Below are 21,810 nucleotides of genomic sequence, written 5' to 3' on the forward strand. Positions count from 1 at the left end.
GTAAGTTTCTTGAAGAGGATTTATAATTATTTTTTTAATAGCCATTTACTCACAAAAGCCCAACTAGTCTCGGACCCAACCGGAGTCCTGAATGATATCATAAGCGAACGATGCGGCGCCGCGGCGCCGGCGTGGTCGCAACCCCACCGCTTTTTTTATTTAGTAATTAGTTGTGAATTTGGTACATCGACTAAAAGCTTTGCGTGGATTATTTTGACTGGTAACCATTGACACATGGTGACGTACTGTTACAATCCTTTACACTGTCTCGAATAAACGCTCAGTGTTGTGGATTAGATATTATAGTAGATTTTGTTAGATATATATCTGACATGTACCGTATAACATTACATACTTCCTGAGACTTCAATTCTAATGAGTAAAAATATTTAAATAATAAATTCATTGCTGAATTTGAATAACAATTCCACAACTTGGCTGCATGATCAAGGAATACCAGTGCCTCTAGTTGTAATTCTATTTTGTAAAACAACAGTAGTGCTTGACGTCATGCGAGCGATGAGTATTTAGCGACAGTGGTTTCATTATTTAGTGGTGTTTAAGTGGACTTAATATTGATGTTTCTTGTGAAATAGCAAAAATGGAGACTGAAAGGATGATAGAAGACACTATGCCACCCCAGGTAAGGAAGGAAACTTTAAATGGAACAACCCGTAATGTCATGATGGTTCGTCCGCCATATTTACTTTTACCATTATTCGCTTGGACTATTTTGTGTTTTTATGACCAATCTGATAACAAATGTAATTTTGGAACGATTAGTTTTCTCCCCAATCGTTAGTGCATTGTTTGTGTAACCTTATATGGATAGCTATGTGTTAGATATTTCGTGTATAGTCGCGTACCAATTTTTTAAGTCATTCTGCAATGCGGATCTTGGGGATTTACTTTTTTTGTATGACTCCCGTTGCATTATTCGGTAATTGTTGCGTTGTTCACCTAATATACAGTACCAATATAAATTTTCAGTCGATAGTTTGCTTATAAGACATCCCGTTAACAAATTGTTACGTTCGTAAGACCGTCACGTTTCACAGGAAACGATGTAATAAAAACATAATTCTCTTTTATAAACAACCTTTTTTTTGTATCGAAAGTTGAACAGTGACTCGTTCCATTCAGGCACATTTGATAACTTTTTAATTTTCGTAATATAGTTTTTTGAAAAAGGAATGTTTGTGCCACTTTCTATGCTGTGTACACGTATTTTGCAACTACCATCACTAATTTAAAAAGTTTGGTGTTTTGTCTTTTGATATTTATTTCATAATATGTAGTTTTATTTCATAATTAACAGGTTTTCTCACTAAAATATTCAGTGTAAATTGTAATTAAGCACAAAAAAGTATACATAACATTAATTAACATTAAGAAAATAGATTTAATGAATAAATTTTACATAATTATAACATTTTTGTTTTATTGTAACTTTAAACTATGTGCAGTCTACTAAATATTGTACATAATAACAAATTAACATAATAAGTCTTAATATTTTATAATAGAGTAATGTGATTGATGACTAATTAATGTGGCAACAAGAAAATAAACAAAAAATATAAATACCCTCTACAGTTTTATAGTAATATCCTGAAATACCTTTATTCTGCTTTAAAATGTACTAAATATCAAAGTTGTTTAAAGCACTCTATAGCTATAGAATAACTAGAATAAAACAATTTACATGACCTTTCAATTATAATATCTAAACTTTTTCATCTAAATCTAGTATAAGATAAGAATTTTGTTTTAAAAATACATTAATTCATAAGGTTTGATCATATAATGACTACTAAGAAGCACTTTTAGCATCTTTCCATACAAATTCTACACTGCTTTCTAAACACTCTAGATGTAAAGAAGAAATACTTTTCAAGTATAAAATAAATATTCTTATTATGCTACTAATTAGAAAGATAGAATATTCTTATTTATTTATTTAATTATCACACTAATCTACCATTACAGGTTACTTAATTAGCTAGGACTAAACAAAGGTCTAAGTATTTATGTGAACTAGGGTTTCAAAGATTGAATTATCATGCACATAGTTGCAGGTCTAAATTCAAGCAACTGTTTTAATATTGTAATTTTCTGATAATTCTGATATGCATAGGCAATAAGTTAGCCTGATACACATGCCCATATTGCACATATTATTAATTACAAATAGTTGTTAGGTGCCAAAATTTAAAGAGCAGTTTTAGAATACTAAAGTTCGGATTAAGCAGAACCTTTGTTCAGCCATCAAAAGTCATTTATACCAATTATACTACTAAGGAGCACTTTTTGAAGGTCAGATTACATTGGACAGCACCCAGTTTCGCCCACCCTTCACCGCTTCCTAAGTGATTTGCTGTGAGAGAAGAAATGGTACAACAAGCTTCTCAGCAGTACGCTGCTTTTCCATTTGAAGATACTAAGTCACCAACTCCTGATCAGCAATATCTTTCTATTTAAAACAACAAAGTTCATGAAAAAATAAAAAAAAACTCCTTTAAGCACAAAAAAAATGCAAATCATTGAACTCTGCACAATTTGTTTGCTACATTCTAGCATGATTAAGGCAATTTTAGATGAATCATTCCTTCATATTGATGAGAATTTCTTTACCTCAATAGAAAATGTCTCTGAATTTATACTTCAGACAAAAACTTTAAATATTTACATGTTTTCTCTAAATAAAATGTAAAAAATAATAATAAACCGCTTATTTGTCACAAATTTAATGTTATATAGTTAATGATGTTATTAACGAAACACATTAATTACTGAAGGTACTTTTACTGATTCCCAAACTTGGAAAACTCTGTCAAAAATTTCATATAAGTCAAATGGGTATAAGTGCTCTGATTGGTAAAGTCTTTTATATAATCAATGTAATTTTGTTTGATGTTAAATTAAAGCTTATATCTTCAAAAAATATTGGTGCATGCCAAGATTTGAACCTAAATCATATTGCTAGCCTTTAACTACTTGTTGCATGCTATTTATTTCGCATCAAAGCTTATAGGTGTATATCGACATTAGTCCATGCATTTATGAGCTAAAATCCTCGAAATATACACACACTATACATGATTAAACTTGTAAGTTTTCTCACTAGTCTATACCGTCCCAGTGCTGGTCATAACTCATTCCAAATTCCTGATACCAACTTGAATCTTATACGTATATAAAACTCCCATGTCATGATGTTAGTTACCATACTCCTCCGAAACGGCTCTACAGATTTTTAACAAATTTTATATGTGTACTAGCTGACCCGGCAAACGTTGCTTTGCTGTATGTATTTTTGATGCCACATTATAAAAAAAATAAAAACAAACAATTTTGTCCAAAAAATAATATATTTTTATTTTAGTGTGAGCAGCCCTTATCACTTAGGGGTATGAAAAATTGATGTTGTTCTATTCTCAGACCAGCCCAATATGTATACAAAATTTCATAAAAATCGCTCAAGCCGTTTCGGAGGAGTACGGTAACTAACATCGTGACACGGGAATTTTATATATTAGATTTAGTAGGTCTGAGAATCGGCTACTATCTATTTTTCATAACCCTAAGTGATGAGGGTCCACCCTTAATATTTTGTATCCACTAAGATCACCGACTGTCAGGCGGTACGTAGTTCGCCGGGACAGCTAGTTTATCTATAAAACTTTTACTGTCAAGTTAAAATCCTACGAAGTAATCCTACATATGACTAATATTATAAACGTGAACATTTGTGAATGTATGGATGTTTAGACGTTTGTTCCTCTTTCACTAAAAAACCACTGAAGAGATTAATACGAAACTAGGTACACAGATAGCTAATAACCAGGATTAACACAAAGAATAGTTTTTAACCCGATTTTATGATCCCATGGGATCATTTTAGATTTTTGTGGGTCTGTGGGCAAAAGGAATCTAATCAATTTCATTAATCAAAGTGCTTACAGTTATATTATTAGTTGAACAATTTGTGGAATTTCATTTACCTAATGTTGTGACCTTGACCTGATTTAAATACTTAATTGTGTTACTATAATTACTGATTTATAATAATATGTATTGTTAGTTATTTAAAGTTAATTATTGTGGTTTAAAACTACTATTAAAATGTTAAGCATTGTTCTGGTGTTTTAGGTTTTTCGGGTACTCCTTCAGAGGAAAAGTTTCTTAACTCTACCGAGACTCTTTTGATATGTGTCTGCTTTCTGGTCGTCTATCGGTATCTCATAAATCATGATAGCTAGGTTAAGGTCACCACGACAAACCCATTGACTGCGGCGTCGCGGGTTGGATCCCCGCGTAGCTGAAGCATTTGCGTGATCTACGAATGCTTGTTCTGAGTCTGGGTGTCCACGTGAAACCGCCCGCGACACAAGGAATAAATTCCTTAAAACAAAACAAAAACGGTTGAAATTGTCAGGTAACAGAATTGAGGTTGTTTTTTTGGGAAATATTTTGTGTCTTTCTATTTGTACGGCACCCTCAATGTCGCAAGTCCGTCTCGCACTTATCCAAATTTTCGACTGCATCATAGTTTCTATACGGACGGACCGTAATCCAACAGCAAATTGCAGTTCAAGTGCAGTTTGAATGCAGTTGACAGAACTGCAAACCTAACGAGCAGTCAGATTGCACTCCGACTGCAATTGGCCAACTGTCCATAGCTGGGGTTCCCAAGTTATCAGGGATTACTTTTAGATCATTTTTGTTAGCGAGGACCACCTTGTATTTTTTTTTCCTAGCCCATTGTGTCCCACTGCTAGGCAAAGGCCTCACCCAAATCCTTCCACGATTCTCTATTCTGGGCCGCATGGAACCAGGTTCGCGGTAGGCGTTAAGGTCGTCTCGCCACCGCTTCCTAGGTCACCTACGACGACGCCGTCCATCCGCTGGCTCCCATAGAGTGGTGACTCTCCATGCGGCTGACGTGACCCGCCCAATCCCATTTTAGCCTGCCAGCCTTTTTGCCGACGTCTATAATCCCAGTTTTGGAATTATAATGATTATAAAAAGTGCAATCGCAAAGGGTTTCGCACCAATAGCTATAAGAAAAACAATGTTCCAAAAATATTTTGTATACCAAATTTTTTTTTTTTACCACCCATGTAATTTCATCGGGCCGAATGCTAGTGGTTAGTACTCTCTTCTATTAAGGTTTAATTTAGTGCCCAATCACTAAAGGACCACGTTTTGGCTTCTGCTGACCACTGATGGTCCACGGACCACTGGTTAAAAACCTCTGATCTAGACTCTAAAAGGCAGTCCATAGATCTAAATGTCTATGAATCCAGGGCAAAGACCTCCCATCTATACTACGTCCAAAGACCATTTAATGACACTACTTAATGTTTATAAATTGATAAGCCGCAAAATGAACTATTAATAATAAAACATTGTTTTTGTAAGAGACGTGATAGAAAAAATAAGTTTTGAATTATCGTGTTGCATGTTTATAATAATAACAAGAAATATGTGAAGATAAATTATTAGAGATGCGCCGAATAACTATTCGGTATTCGGTATTCGGCGTATTCGGCAATTTTTTCACTATTCGTATTCGGCCGAATTATTCGGTTTGGTGCCGAATATATTCGGTTCTTTTTTTTTTTCTCCGCCCCATTACCCGATGTAGAACTAAAAGATATAACTTATTCTGTTATAAGTCTACGGAATACTATGAAAAAATTGTTGAATTAAGATAATAAAATGAAAGCAAATAAACTTTAACTCAGAGTTAATTTTTAACTAAAAAAAAAAAAACAACATGTTTATTTCTTAAACAACAACATTTTACTTACACCTTTCTAGTCAATAATTATTTAAAACAAATATTTCAACCATAGAACAAGATAATAATCTCTACTAATATTATAAATGCCAAAGTAACTCTGTCTGTCTGTCTGTCTGTTACACTTTCACGTCTAAACCACTGAACTGATTTTAATAAAATTTGGTACAGCGATAGAGTTGACCTTGAGAAAGAACATAGAATAGTTTTTATCCCGGACTTTTGAAGAGTTCTCTTGGAAACGCGATATAACCGACCTCGACGCGGGCGAAAAGCTAGTAATATTTATTTCTGAAATTAAACAGTTAACACTTAAAAACTAATTTTTTTTTAAATATTTAATCTTGCGGGCGGCAAGTAAGGACATGTTGCAACATGTTTACGCGACGAGGCAAAAAAAATTGAACCGAATAGTTCGGCCGAATATTCGGTTCGGTAAACTTTAAACCGAATAGTATTCGGCATTCGGTTATTCGGTGAAACCACTATTCGGCGCATCTCTATAAATTATTTTTAATGGAAAATGGTCAACCATCTTTATAAATGGACCAAACGTTCAACTTTTTATAGTTTCGTCTAACGGCAACGGTAATACGACATCTTTATCCTTTGGGTAATAAACACTTCTGCAGTAATGAATTGAATGTGAAGCGGCTGGATTCACGAACATTATTATATCATCGACTCGTATTTGCCCATTTTTTTTCAAAGAAATAAAATATACCAGCCTGTATACGTCCTATAAGTGGTGCCTCAAACCGGATACGGAAAGAAGTATAGGGAAGGTTTGAGCAGTGTTTTTCAGTTATTGTATCTAATACTAGCTGTTGCCTGCGACTTCGTCTCCGTGGGTAGAAGATACAAATTATGATTTAGGTATACCTGACCCGTTTTTTTTTACATTTTCCATTGTATCTTAGCTCCTATTAGTCGCAGCGTGATGGTTTATAGCCTAAAGCCTTCCTCGATGAATGGTCTATTCAAAACAAAAAGATTTTTTCAATTTGGACCAGTAGTTCCTGAGATTAGCGCTTTCAAACAAACAAACAAACTCTTCAGCTATATATATTAGTATAGATTTAGTCGATCACCACGCTAGCTCAATGCGAGCGATTACACATTCCAATATTTCGAAACCAATTTTCCTCACGATGTTCTCCTTCACCATTTGTCAGTAGTATCTTACAATAATTAAGAAAGTACTCCTAAGTATATAACTTTGAAAAAGTCTCATTTTTACTGTGCCTGCATTGACATCAAACCTACACCTTGTGCATACATATCCATGCGTAGAACCGCAGAGCCGTACGTGTCGGCTTCTGCAATCAGGAAATTGAAAAGTAGTGCGAATGCATAATAATATGCATTATAAATTTGTATTTATTTCTAGTTTTAATATGCTTCGTAAAGTTTTAATTAATATTCTCGAATATAAGGATGTTACGTAAAATCTGTACTTACATGGTGTACGTGAATAGTTTTCCTTACTTTAATTATAGTAATAAGTTGATGGCAACACTAGTTTTTATCGTTGAAATTATAGATTTTCCAATTTATGCATTTATTTGATATTCCACAAAGCCATTTGGCCTTGAAGTCCCGTAATAGCGATATTATACTTGAATTCTTAGTGGTTTCACTAAGATTTAAGATCAGAAAGCGACTCAGACTCACATTACAACAAGCAAGGACCCTAAATCTGGCTCTTCGACTTATAAGACTTTTTCAATATTACAGGTGACATCTATAACTTGTGTGGATTCGGGCGTCCGTCCGGTGCCGAGCAGTGCCGCATACACGGCCGAGAGAGACGCCTGCCTCAATTACTTCTCGAGATGGAACGAAACGGATCAGGTGTGTTACTCTAATCTAATGAAACCTCAAGATTCTCCAAAAAAAGGATGATACGATCGGTATCCCACTGCACGGATAGCCGAGTGGTTGAGGTCGCCACGTAGGACAAGAATTTGTGTGTTCCACGAATGCTTGTTCTGAGTCTGGGTGTCTTTGTGCATGTGACTTGAATGTTTGTTAATACCCCTGCGACACAAGGATTAAATTCCTTATTGCGGGAGTCAATTTTTTAACATCAATCAGCCCCACGAAAGTTGTGATAATAATACTTTGCACTTCTACTGTAAATGCTAATCTCTCTCGGCTCTCGGCTGTTATTCATACATGTTTGACAGTCATTACTGATAGTAAGAAGCTAGAAAGACTGATAACCAGTCTAACCAAGGGGTATCGTGCTGCCCAGGTACCTGGGTTGAGGAGGTCAGATAGGCAGTCGCTCCTTGTAAAACACTGGTACTCAGCTGAAGCCAGTTAGACTTGAAACCGACCCCAACATAGTTGATCTCCAACACTCAACACAAGGAAATCATTGCGGAAAAGCTGATTAACAATTAAGTTTCTGTTTTCCCCCACCAGGTGGAGTTTGTGGAGCAGCTGCTGGCACGCATGTGCCACTACCAGCACGGCCACATCAACGCCTACCTCAAGCCGATGTTACAGCGAGATTTCATCAGCATGTTGCCCAGTAAGTATTTATCTAGCCCCCTGTATCCCACTTCTGTCAAAAGGCCTCCCCCGAAATCCTTCCACGATTCTGGCCCCCGTGGAACCCGCCCACGCGGTATGCGTTTAGATCGACTCGCCACCGCTCCCGCTAAACACCTATATAAAAGAAACTTATATACACATTTATATAACATACAAATAACTATATCAAATTGTTGGACAGTCATCAGAAAAGTGAGTGTATTAAAACGAGAAAATAAAAAACGGTTGAAGGCAACATTATCTTTATTTTAAATGTAAAAAACAAAAATCCTCAAAGAAAACAGATTTTGCTTAACACTACACTCCTAGACAGATTAGCATTATTCAAGATCTATCCGTCTTTCAACACATTGACTTTCAAATCAAGTCTAACATTGTCACAGAAATTTAAAATAGCGACGAAATACCCCAACTTAACTATAAGGAATGTTCTAGAAGTCCTCTTATTTATTTACTGGCTGTTGCCCGCGACTTCGTCCGCGTGGTTAGAAGATATAAATTATGATTTATACCTGCCCTGTTTTATTTCCACATTTTCCATTGTATCTTTGCTCCTATTAGTCGCAGCGTGATGGTATATAGTCTAAAACCTTCCTCGATGAATGGTCTATTCAACATAAAAATATTTTTTCAAATTGAACCATTAGTTTCTGAGATTAGCGCGTTCAAACAAACAAACAAACAAACAAACTCTTCAGCTTTATCTATTAGTATAGATTTAATTTTCAGTCTAATCTAGCACAGGTAACTTAACCTAATGCGGTAGCTAGGAATCTTATCGTATGGTTGAGGTACAACCTGGACCCCAATTCAGATATTTACAATGGCCGATGAAAGAATGGCAATTAGATTAAATTTGACAATATTTGTGTTCTTCTAATCGTTTTGCCAGCACTATAATTTGAAATTCATTGTATTGACCGTGAGTGTTCCGCCCTGTACTGGATTTCTAATAATTGAGTGACTGCCTATCTGACCTCCTCAACCCAGTTACCTGGGCAACATGATACACCTTAGTTAGACTGGTTGTCAGACTTTCTAACTTCGGACTACCAGCAACGACTGTCAAAGATGTGTAAACAACAGCCGCAACCCACAATTTAACGTGCCTTCCGAAACACGGAGGAACTTATTATTGACATAAATGGTCACCCATCTACGGACTGACCGTGTCAAGCGTAGCTTAACCTGTGATCGAGCAACTTGTTCAGTTGCAACGAGCTCATTTTTTTATTATATTAATTAACCAATTTGTTTAATTATTCAGAAAAAGGTCTCGACCACGTCGCGGAGAACATACTCTCGTATCTAGACGCCAGTTCGCTGTGCGCCGCCGAGCTGGTCTGCCGCGAGTGGTTGAGGGTCATCTCCGAGGGTATGCTGTGGAAGAAGCTCATCGAGAGGAAGGTCCGGACCGATTCGTTGTGGAGGGGGCTCGCCGAGAGGAGGGGATGGTGAGTTAGAGAGTTTTTAACTGATTTTTAAAACGAAGAAGTTTCCAAGTCGTCAGAACTTGGGACTGGATGAACTGAACTGGTTGTAATTTGGTCAGATTCCAATTTGATCTAGTTTTTTTGATCAGAAGTTTTTCTACATATGGAGTGAAATAAAATGATTGAGTATTGAGTATTACTTAAAGGCGGGTGAATGATTTTGTTCTTTAAAAATATTATGTACCGTAATAATTTCAACGCGTTGTGGTTTCGATTCCAGCGTTGGACAAGCGTTTTTGTGATCCACGAATGCTTGTCCTGAGTCTGAGTGTTTAGTGCATGTGACTTGAGTGTTTGTGAAACCCCCCACGACACGAGGATGAAACTTCTTATTGGGGAATTGTTTTAAAGAAGACCGTGTAGTACGACTAGCCCACTACTGGGCAAAGGCCTCCTCACACTTTTTCCACTTGTAGAAAAAATATCTCGGACAGCGATCGAATCTGTGCCTTTTCCTTTTTTAACACACACATACTTTTTCCGCAACGGCTAAAACCACCGGGGCACGTACTCAAGTCCACGGATAACGCGATGATGATGATTTACGAACTAGTCGCTTATACAAAGTATAAGGAGAGATTTTGTTAAAACAAATTGCTTCATCAAAAAACTCCTCCTTCTCCCCCAGGATCCAGTACCTGTTCAAGCCGAAGCCAGGTTGCCAGCATCCGTCCCACTCGTTCTACAGACAGCTGTACCCGAAGATCATCAAGGATATACAATCAATTGAGGATAACTGGAGAATGGGCAAACACAATTTACAGGTCAGTTGCTACTTAAGTCAACGAGATTTTGACTGCACGGATAGCCGAGTGGTTGAGGTCACCACGCCAAACCCACTGCGCGACGTGTTAGTTCGATCCCCGTAGGACAAGCATTTGTGTGATCCACGAATGCTTGTTCTAAGTCTGTATGTCTAGTGCTTGTGACTTGTATGTTTGTAAAACCCCCCGCGACATTATTAAATTCCTTAATGCGGGAGTCGTTTTTTTTTTCTTAAAGATGAAAATTAATAATAACATGGTAAATGTTTTTAAGCCCACTGTTTTTAAATTCAAACTTATCTAGACAATGAATGGGATTGTCGAGTGACGTCACTTCTTACTACAAATTAAAATACCTTTATTCTGACAAGTTTTAAAATTCTCGACCGGTTTTTATCAAAAAATCAAAATCAAAATCAAAAGTCATTTATTCAAATTAGGCTACTAAGTAGCACTTTTTGAAGGTCAAATTACATTGACAGCACCCAGTTTTGCCCACCCGTCACCGCTTCCTAAGTGCTTTTGCTGTGAGAGAAGAAACGGCGCAACAAACTCCCCAGCAGCACGCTGTCTTTCCATTTACAATATAATTATTAAAAAATATATCAAAATAAGTGTGTAGGTGCCGTGCCAAATAAACAAAAATTTGAGGTCATGGTACCTAAGCCACTATGAACTTAAACTGTCAACTACTCGGCCAAGGTCAGCAGACCGACCAGCCACCGCAAGCAGCACCTGTTCACGAGTATGACGCAAGGGTGATGGCTGACATCACCTCCCTCGCCATATTTGAGGGAAGGAGGTGACCCGACCCAAGACGCCACCGCAGGCAGTGACGACTAAGGGAGCATGACGTATCTGCTGCCGGCTAATAAAATAAAACTCAAAGAAAGAAATACCCCAAACGTTGATTTACCTGGCACAGCCCCGAACACGGAGGCGGCATAAATTGCTACGTCATTCAATCTTATAATTAATAAAATTATACATGTCAAAATTTCTAATAAAGAACATATACGTTTATGCGTATAATCATACTAAAAATAAAACAAAATAGGTAACACAATGTTACATACATAAAGTATGCCTATCAAATAACATAATAATCGTAATAACACGTCATACATTAATCCACACTAAAACCGTCCTGTGTTAATCACGGCGACCAACTATTTTTATCATTCAAGTAATCATTTATTGTATAGTAAGCCTTCTTGCATAGTTTATCTTTAACCGTTGATTTAAACGAGTTGAATGGCAATTCCAATAAACTAGGAGGTAGTTTATTGTAGAGGCGAACACTAAGCCCTACAAATGAGTTGTGTACCCTATGTAAACGGTGCGATGTACCAATTAGCTTATGTTTGTTCCGTGTATTTATACTATGTATATCACTCTTTTTATGGTATAAGTGAAGATTTTGTCGTATCCATAGTATATTATCTAAAATAAATTGGGATGCTACAGTTAAAATGCCTATCTCTTTAAACCGCTCCCTAAGAGAAACTCTACAGCCTAGCTGATAAATGGATCTGACAGCTCGCTTTTGTAAGACGAATATCGCTTCGATATCAGCCGCCTTACCCCACAGAAGTATGCTATAGGACATAACGCTGTGGAAGTAGCTGAAATAAACAAGACGAGCTGTGACCACGTCAGTAATCTGCTTAACTTTTCTAACTGCGTAAGCGGCAGAGCTGAGTTTATTCGCTAGGTATGCAATATGCGCCGACCACTTTAGTTTTGCATCAACCGTAACACCGAGAAAAACCGTTGATTCTACAGTCTCTAGCACTTCATTATTTATAACAATATTCGGCCCAAGATTCTTAACATTAGGCGTCGCGAATTTAATACATTTGGTTTTCTTGGCATTTAATACTAAATTGTTAATTGAAAACCAATGTGTGACGCGAGTGAGTGTATTATTTATTTCATTAAAATCATTTCTATTTCTGTTGACTTTAAATATTAAAGAAGTGTCGTCTGCAAACAGCACAACGTCACACATGCCTTTTAAAAAGAATGGTAAGTCATTAATATAAACTAGAAACAAAAATGGGCCGAGTATTGAACCCTGGGGTACCCCTAGTTTCACAGGTAGTCCGGTGGACTTGCTACCATTGACATCTACACATTGGACCCTATCACTCAAATAGGAATTAATTAAATCCAGTGATTTATTTTTGACACCGTAATGTTTGAGTTTGCATAACAGTGTGTCATGCCGGACGCAATCGAACGCCTTTGAGAGGTCACAGAAAACGCCAATAGCATTCTGAGAGCTTTCCCAAGCGTCGTAGATGTGTTTCAGTAAAGCTACACCCGCGTCGGTAGTTGAACGTCCCTTTGTAAAACCGTATTGCTCGCTATGTAAGAGGGTCTTGTGATTAAAATAATGCAGAAGTTGTTTTAAAATCAATTTTTCAAAAATCTTGCTAAACGCAGGTAAAATTGATATCGGTCTAAAATTACCAACGTCACTTCTACTACCTGCCTTAAATAACGGTATGACTTTACTGTGCTTCATCAAGTCCGGAAAGACACCTACGTCTACGCATTTATTAAAGATGACAGCTAAAGAGGGTGCTACAATGTTTATTATATTACTTAGGAGTTTTACAGAAAAGCCCCAAAGATCTTCTGTTTTTTTTTGACTGAGTGATTTGAAAGCATTGTTTATATCTAATGGAGTCACATATTCGAAACTGAAAGTAGAATCACAACTGGGCACGCAATTACGTAATAAGTTTTCTGCATCAAGTGATGATGATTTTAAGGAACTCGTTGTAGTTAATGGTATATCTGCGAAAAAGTTATTAAAAATAGAGGCAATTTTATTAGCATCAGTGACTAATTCATTGTTGTATAAAATATCGAAGTTGTTGTCGCGTTTCGTAGCCTTACCAGTTTCTTGATTAATAATATTCCACGTGGCTTTTACTTTATTTAAAGAGCTTTTTATTTTTTCGCTGATATACTTAGACTTGGCCGAGTTACAAACCTTCTTAAAAATTTTTGAATAATTTCTAACATAATGTATAAAATCTGTGTCAAATTTATATTTTTTCATGCCATATAACTCATATAACCTGCTTCGACTTTTGTATATGCCAGTAGTGGCCCATTGGTTAAACGAGGCAGCAGAACTGCTCTTGACTTGTCTAGTTTTACACTTAAAAGTTGTTTCGAACTCGCTTTTAACTACATTAAAAACCGATTCATAAGCCTCATTAGGGTTAGTCGAGTCCAAAAGCGATGGCCGTAATTTTGACTTGATGTTGATTTTAAAACGAGAGCAACGATGCGCTGTGTAAGGCCTACTGACTACCTTAATGGTTTTATTAGATAGTAATTGAGAAAAACTAGCAAGTTGGCCACAATGGTCAGAAGTAATATTAGTTAAAAGTAATGTTTTATTTGCTTCACAACTACTAAATATATTATCTATGCAAGTTGCAGAAGAGGCCGTAAACCTAGTTGGTTCGCAAAAAAGGTTATTTAAATTAAACGACTTGAACAAATTCAGCAGTCGGATAGAAATTGGAGCTAATTCTAAAATATTTACATTGAAATCCCCACAAACTATAACTTGCTTATTATTACATTTAACTTTCGCTAATGAATCTTCCATAACAGATTCAAATAAATTAAAATCGCTTGAAGGGGGTCTGTACACACAAATTATAATGTATTGCTCTAGTTCCACACAGGACAGTTTAATAGTGCGCAGTTTAAGAAACATGTGCAGGAACATACGCACAACGACGGTAATAACTTTATGCCCCCGTACTTTTCAAATTCCTCTACCGATTTTTATGAAACCTGTCTAAAAACACTTGATCATAATTCACCTTTTATACAAAACAAACTTAATTTAAATTGCTCAATCCGTTTGCCAACCCAATCCGATTGACCTTTTCAAAGCGGATTTTTAGAGTTCCGTACTCAAAGGTTTTAATTACTTAGTGTCTAAACGCCTGCAATGCTATTTGAATTACTGGCGACACATTATGCCGAAATTACGTTGCGTTATAGCGTACAGCCGAACTTCAGCCGGGCGTAAGTTCAGCGGAAACTCGGCGGCAACGTATTCTGTAGAACACGCATTATAAACAACAGAATTTCTGCCGCGTAAATTCGGCACTTATGGTGTGTCATATCAGCCGAATACGTTGGAACGTTAAATCAGCCGCGGAACTTCGGTCGCGTACGGTCGGCATAGTGTTTTAAGACACTAAGGCTTCGATTACCGTCCATCCATCAGACACTAGGCTCATATCTCGTGAAAAATGTTCACAGATCATGTATGTCTGTTGACTGAATAACATGAAATCTTTTTTTTTCGTATGGTGTGGTTTTAGGCACCCAAAAAATATTTTTCCAATCTCAAATTTAGAATACTCCACAGAATTTCTTTACTCTATCCTACTTGTACGAAACTACCAGTGTCCATAATCCTTCTTATAGTTGCCCATTCCTATTAACGTTGAACTAATATAATTATTATCCATATTCACAGAGGATAAACTGCAGATCGGAGAACTCGAAAGGCGTGTACTGTCTCCAATACGACGACAACAAGATTGTTTCCGGTCTCAGAGACAACACCATCAAGATATGGGACAGGAAAACGTTGCAGTGTGTCAGAGTGAGTAGATATTGTGTGGTAACTGTTGGTCTAGTGGTTGGTGACACTGGCTGGTACGCCGGAGGTCGTGGGCTCGATCCCCACCTAGGACAAGTGTTTGTGCGATGAGTATGATCGTTTTTTCTGTGTCTGGGTGTAATTTATCTATATTATGATTATGTTATGTATTTAGAAATGTGTAAGTATGTTTTGCAGTTGTCTAGTACTGATATAAAGGTTTGATTAGTTTGATACTAGATGGCGTTGTTTGAAAGTTGTGGAATATTATATTTTTTACTAGTTGCTGTCCGCGGGTCCGTGCGCGTGGACTTCACTTATCTAACTTTCGCTCAGTAGTTTCTTTATCATAATCCTAGCCTTTTCCCAACTATGTTGGGGTTGGGTCCGAGTATGTACATATTCGTTGTTATAACATTAATACCATACTCCCCTGTCCCTCAGGAACTCCAAGGCCACACGGGGTCGGTCCTGTGCCTGCAGTACGACGAGCGCGCCATCATATCGGGGTCCTCGGACAGTACCGTCCGCGTGTGGGACGTCAACACCGGCGCCATGCTCAACACGCTCATACACCACTGTGAAGCTGTCCTGCATCTGAGGTTCTGCAACGGGATGATGGTCACTTGTAGTAAGGTCAGTTTGAGCCCACAGCTGGTCAAAAGCCTCCCCTTTCTTGTGCCAATATTGATGACGACGCGGAAACGGGTTATAAAAATGAAAAACCTATTTATTCGCTCAGATTATTATGAGACACGTCTTTTGCCTTTCTTTATGAAAAAACAAAAATTGACATAGATAAACTGCTTTAAAATATAGCAGATGTAACGACTTCGTGAAATACACAATCGTGACGACACGCGTTAGTTTCACTCACAGTAATTTGATTAATTTATGTTTGTCTTAAACTATAAGATGTCCGTCTTGAAAGCTAAGCTGATAAAATTAGACAATATACATCATACTATTGTCAACAGGACCGTTCGATAGCCGTGTGGGATATGACGTCAACGACAGAGATAATGCTCCGGCGCGTCCTCGTGGGACATCGAGCGGCCGTCAACGTGGTCGACTTCGACGAGAAGTACATAGTCAGTGCCAGCGGGGACCGGACCATTAAGGTGAGTCGGGGGCCGGACTGTAGTCAGTGGGACCACATGTTGTTCATGCAGAATTATACAAAATTATGATGAATTCATGAAAAAACATGAACATTAAAACAGTTGCTGGAATTTAGACCTGCAACTATGTGCATAATAATTCAATCTTTGAAACCCTAGTTCACATAAATACTTAGACCTTTGTTTAGTCCTAGCTACCGCATTAGGTTAAGTAACCTGTAATAGTAGATTAGTGTGATAATTAAATAATTAAATGATGAATTAATGAATTTATGTTTAGGAATGGAGAATTTTTCTTAATTGCTGAAGTAAATATACAAATTATTGATAAGATACTGACAATCTTATGTGAAAACCCTAAAGTTGACTTTTATATTCAAATCGTGAAAAAACAATGATTGATTGATAATGAAACTCGTAAATGAATTTGTAGAGGTTTCTTAGGTGCACGCGAATGTTCGTCATTGAAATAAACTTTTATTTCAATGTCGAACATACTTTTACGGTTTTTATCGCGGTTTAATTTTATATCGGATCGGAACTGAAATCTAAAATTAAACTGTGATAAAATCCGTTTATTTCAATTTTAATGAATTTGTGTTTAGAAATTGAGAATTTTGTCTAATTAAATATACAAATTATTGATCAGTTCCTGTCAATTTTATGTGAAAAAGCCAACGTTGACTTGTATATACAAATGTTCTACAAAAAAAGTGATTGATAATGAAACTCGTAATCACTCCCAAATTTAAATCGCTTAACTTCTACGACCTCCGTGGTCGAGTGGCGTACACACCGGTTTCAAGGTGCCGCTAGCTCTGAGGTCCCGGGTTCGATCCCCGGACGGGTCAATGTAAAAAATCACATTTCTACTTTGTCTCGGGTCTGGGTGCCTGTGATACCTTCGTTGTATCTGAATTCCATAACACAAGTGCTTTAGCAACTTACTTTGGGTTCAGAACAATGTATGTGATGTTGTCCGCATTTATTGATTTATTTATTTATTTACTTCGGATTTTTGTCACTAAGCGTAGTTTCTATTCAAAATTAATATTGAACCATTCACCCCTAAGGTCTGGAACACATCGTCCTGCGAATTCGTTCGCACCCTCAACGGTCACAAGCGAGGAATCGCCTGCCTCCAGTACAGGGACCGCCTAGTCGTGTCCGGCTCTTCGGACAACACGATACGTCTGTGGGACATCGAGTGCGGCCAGTGTATACGAGTGCTTGAGGGTCACGAGGAGCTGGTGCGGTGTATACGGTGAGTTGTGGGTCACGAGTGGGTCAGAGCCCGGTGTTCAAGAGCAGATTTGATTGCACGGATAGCCGAGTGTGCGCAATTTGGCCCGGGTTCGATACCCGCTTAGGCCAAGCGTGTGATCCACGAATTCTTGTCCTGAGCCTGGGTGTCTTTGTGCATGTGAATTGTATGTTTGTGAAATCCCCCGTGATACAAGTTTTAAATTCCTTAGTGCGGAAATCGTATTCTAAACAAAGATATAAAATAAAGGTACTAATATTAAATTTTTCTGCTACATAGCAAAAAAAACGTTTGCTGGGTCAGCTATTATTATTAAATATGATACTGACATTGTTTTTCTATCAACAGCTTCGACAACAAACGGATAGTTAGCGGCGCCTATGACGGCAAGATCAAAGTGTGGGACTTGCCGGCGGCGCTCGACGTACGCACGCCACATCAGGAACTGTGTCTCAGGACTCTCGTGGTGAGTATTGTACATCTATATACAGGGTGGAAGGGACGTCATACCGACCCCGTGGTCCGTGGTCGGTCTTTTCATGAAAATGCTTTTTTTTCGCGCTTTTTTAATTTTATGTGTCATAAAATCATTTTTCCTACCTATTTCAATAATATTTTCATAACGAAAATCGTTATTTAGCCATTTTCACAAAAAAGGCAATGTAATTAAAACACTAGAAACTGCTCCGATCAGCTGATTCGTAAAGGTACTCGTCGGTCTTCGCTCTCTCGCAAATCTAACCGAAAGTGACGTCAAAATGTTCAATTCATGATTCAATCATGAGCTGAAGCAGTGTCGTGGTCGCGAGCAAGCCGCATGAATAAACTGATTCATCAAAAGACCGATGAAAAATTCCAACGCAGGGGGGTCTGGAATCGTGTCCAGAACTCCTGGACCACGGGATCGGTATGACGTCCCTTCCAACCTGTTTCTATATTATACAAGTGTGGTGCTACTCTGGTGATAGTATCAATGTAGCCATTTTAGCGCCACCCTAAGCTGTATACTAGCTGTACTCATGGGATGTTACCCGGGTGATAAGACTGGTGGCCGACTCCAACATAGTTGGGGAAAGGCAAGGCCGATGACTAAATACATGTAAGCACAATAGTTATTTGAACCAGTTGGTGAGGAATGTGAGGATAATGACGTCCTTAACTTGTGTTTTTTTGCCTGAGAATCACCCATCCGCATTTGTGGATAGTCTTATATTCAATGATAAGTAACTACAGTCAATCCTATACTAAGGCCAACGAGACGAGATAAAAAACGTAAACAAGCGGACCGTTACTGAGTTACATTGCGATTGCGAGGGATTTCTATCCCTGTTCTTATCACATGTACGCGCATATATGGCTTCAGTTGGTTGATGACAGCTGTCGTTATGTGTTTCGTGGTACAAGAGAGCAGTCAGTACGGCAGTTGTCAACATTCGTGTCCGCCATGGTGTGAACAAGTTCATCCCTTCATTTTTGACAAAATTCGAACTTTATAATACTTTATTCAAATAAAAATGTCATGAACCCCTGAAAACTTTTAACATTCTTTATCTCGTCTCGTTGGCTTTACTATAGTCGGGGGCAACAGCTAGTCCCTACTGATATTATAAATGCGAAAGTAACTCTGCCTGTCTGTCTGTTACGCTTTCACGTCTAAATCACTGAACTGATTTTAATGAAATTTGGCACAGAGATAGAGTTGACCTTGAGAAAGAACATAAGATAGTTTTTATCCCGGAATTTTGAAGAGTTCTCTTGGAAACGCGATATAACCGACCTCGACGCGAGCGAAAAGCTTGTCTAATATGTTATTCCCCAATTTCCTCCAGGAACACACAGGCCGCGTGTTCAGATTACAGTTCGACGAGTTTCAAATCGTGTCCTCGTCGCACGACGACACGATCCTCGTGTGGGACTTCCTGAACTACGGCGGGGCCTCGCCCGCGCCCGCGCCGCAGCCTCGCGCGCGCACTCCCGACCACGAGCCCGACAGGGAGCACGACCTCTACGACTAGGTGAGGACTGGGGCTGGGGGACGTGCCATAGCTGGGATAATTGTGACCAATAAGACAGCAATGTAAAATATGTAAGGTATGACCGTGTAGGAGGGAGCACGACCTCTACGACTAGGTGAGGACTTGTGGCTGGGACACGTGTCATATATGCAACCAGCACGGATCTTGAGCGCTCGGCGAAAGAGTGGTGGGGATCGCTTTGCGCATCGTAAAACAAAACGCCAATCAATTGTGCGTACTCGTCGTCTTGAGGTGCATGCAACTGCAGCAAACAACGAATTTCAACCAATCACGAGTTAGGGCTATGACGCGATGCTAGCTAACTATAGCTATGATAGATGTGGTAGCTATGATAACTGTGACCAATAAGACAGATGTGTAAAATATGTAAGGTATGACCGTGTGTAGAAGAGATCACGACCTCTACGACTAGGTGAGGACTTGTGACTGGGACACGTGGCATAGCTGTGATACGTGTGATGAATATGTAAGATTTGTAAGATGTTTTAAATATAACAGATAAGTAAGATACTGGCCTGCAAGCCCGTTCGCCCTACAGTGCTGTATGGTGGAAATGATAAAAATCCAAACCCTAGTTATGAGAGTTCAAAAAAACGACGAAGCGCTTCGAGAAAAGTTAGGTAGTGCCCGTGCGCTTCGCTTGTCTCGTCTCGGCGAGGGCACTACCGTGTCCCCAGATATGATACATATTATTATGCAAGATATGATGAATATGAATAATATGATAGGTATGTTAAATGCGACCACGCGATCCCACGTCGTACAGTGCTCGACAGTAAACCTCAGCGAGCCATCTGGTAGGTGTTATTTTACACTATTAAATTCCTCCCCATCACCCGAGGGACGGGTGGCTACCTAGTCCAAGAGGATGACCCCCTAACTAAAATAAAATTACAAGTATAAAGCGACCCTTATTGTTCCAGGTAAATTAGCTAAGGACAATATAAGACTTGTACACTAGAGGCTGCGCACGCGCCGCCGACGTCGCTGACGTCACGACACGTTACCATGACGACGGGCAACACTGGCCCGTCAACACCCGTCTCAGTTTATATCGAGAACTAGTGTTGGGATGAGCACATCACTACGATTGTGATCCGTGAGGAGTAAAGTGAAGTCGAATGTGTGTTTTTGTAAAGTGTTGTTTTTTTTTAATTTTGTCGTGTTGCAACACTGGTGATGTAAATAAAAGGTCGTCTTTTTTTATTTTTGGTGCGGTTGAGTGTTTGGTGGAAAATTTGTTTATTGTTTAATAATATTGTGCTTGTTTTTAACAAGTCATAAATTTAATATGGATTTGGTGTATGAAGAAATTGAACGTTCCGTGCAAGTATTAAAATTAACGTTATAAATAAAACTCAAATAAGACTCGAGTGATTCCACAGACTGATTGTCTAAAACAGTTTTGTGGACTCCGATTGTGACTCTTAAGAATCTTTTTGTGTTAATAACAATAATAAATAGAAATAACTAAATAAATTGGCACAATAATCTAACCGTTTCATCAATTAACTGGTCAAAAGTTCAAAATTTTCCTACACAAGGTTTATTGCAAGTTTCAAGGATACCTGCTATGCGTTAACCAAGTTTCATATTTAAACTACACTTAAACGACGACTCCCGCACTTAGGAATTTAATCCTTGTGTCGCGGTTTTCACAAACATTCAAGTCACATGCACAAAGACGCCCAGACTCAGGACAAGCATTCGTGGATCACACAAACGCTTGTCCTACGAGGATCGAACTAACACGTCGCGCAGTGGGTTTGGCGTGGTGACCTCAACCACTCGGCTATCCGTGCAGTCTTGATATCTAAAAATGTTTTTTTGGGTTTCCCCGCCCAATTTGATCGTAGCAATGCAATCAACAAATTGTTCATCATCGACTCATCGAAACACCTATGGACAATGTTCTCCCGTCAATTCAATATCCGTTAATAAATATATAAATAACAGCCTGTTAATGTCCCACTGTTGGGCAAATTATATCGAAATTTATGTTAAGTTTTATCTCCTAAATAACTACAATCGATTCTTCACGTTATTTGCGTTTGTTATCGCGTACTCCGTCTGTCATGTTTCCTCGGCCCCAATTCTGCTATTTACAACGGCCGAT

The 21,810-nt window shown here is 38.2% G+C and overlaps 1 protein-coding gene across 1 annotated transcript; it reads left to right on the forward strand.

Moving 5' to 3' along the window:
- Positions 1-265: 265 nt before the first annotated feature.
- LOC113492310 (beta-TrCP) lies at positions 266-21,253 on the forward strand. Its single transcript, XM_026869757.1, has 12 exons — positions 266-643; positions 7,544-7,660; positions 8,237-8,345; positions 9,636-9,822; positions 10,490-10,625; positions 15,148-15,276; positions 15,718-15,909; positions 16,251-16,394; positions 17,468-17,658; positions 18,007-18,124; positions 19,488-19,673; positions 20,618-21,253. Exons 1-11 carry the CDS (start codon positions 602-604, stop codon positions 19,671-19,673), a joined length of 1,551 nt encoding a protein of 516 aa, XP_026725558.1. The 5' UTR covers positions 266-601; the 3' UTR covers positions 20,618-21,253.
- Positions 21,254-21,810: the final 557 nt, after the last annotated feature.

This window comes from Trichoplusia ni, chromosome 3 (genome assembly GCF_003590095.1).
Source record: "Trichoplusia ni isolate ovarian cell line Hi5 chromosome 3, tn1, whole genome shotgun sequence".
In the NCBI taxonomy this organism is placed as follows: Eukaryota; Metazoa; Arthropoda; class Insecta; order Lepidoptera; family Noctuidae; genus Trichoplusia; species Trichoplusia ni.

Coding starts and splice junctions, on each gene's coding strand:
- LOC113492310 (XM_026869757.1), top strand. CDS start 602: ATGGAGACTGAAAGGATGATAGAAGACACTATGCCACCCCAG. Junction 17,659..18,006: donor GAGCTGGTGCGGTGTATACG/GTGAGTTGTGGG, acceptor TTCTATCAACAG/CTTCGACAACAAACGGATAG. Junction 18,125..19,487: donor TGTGTCTCAGGACTCTCGTG/GTGAGTATTGTA, acceptor AATTTCCTCCAG/GAACACACAGGCCGCGTGTT.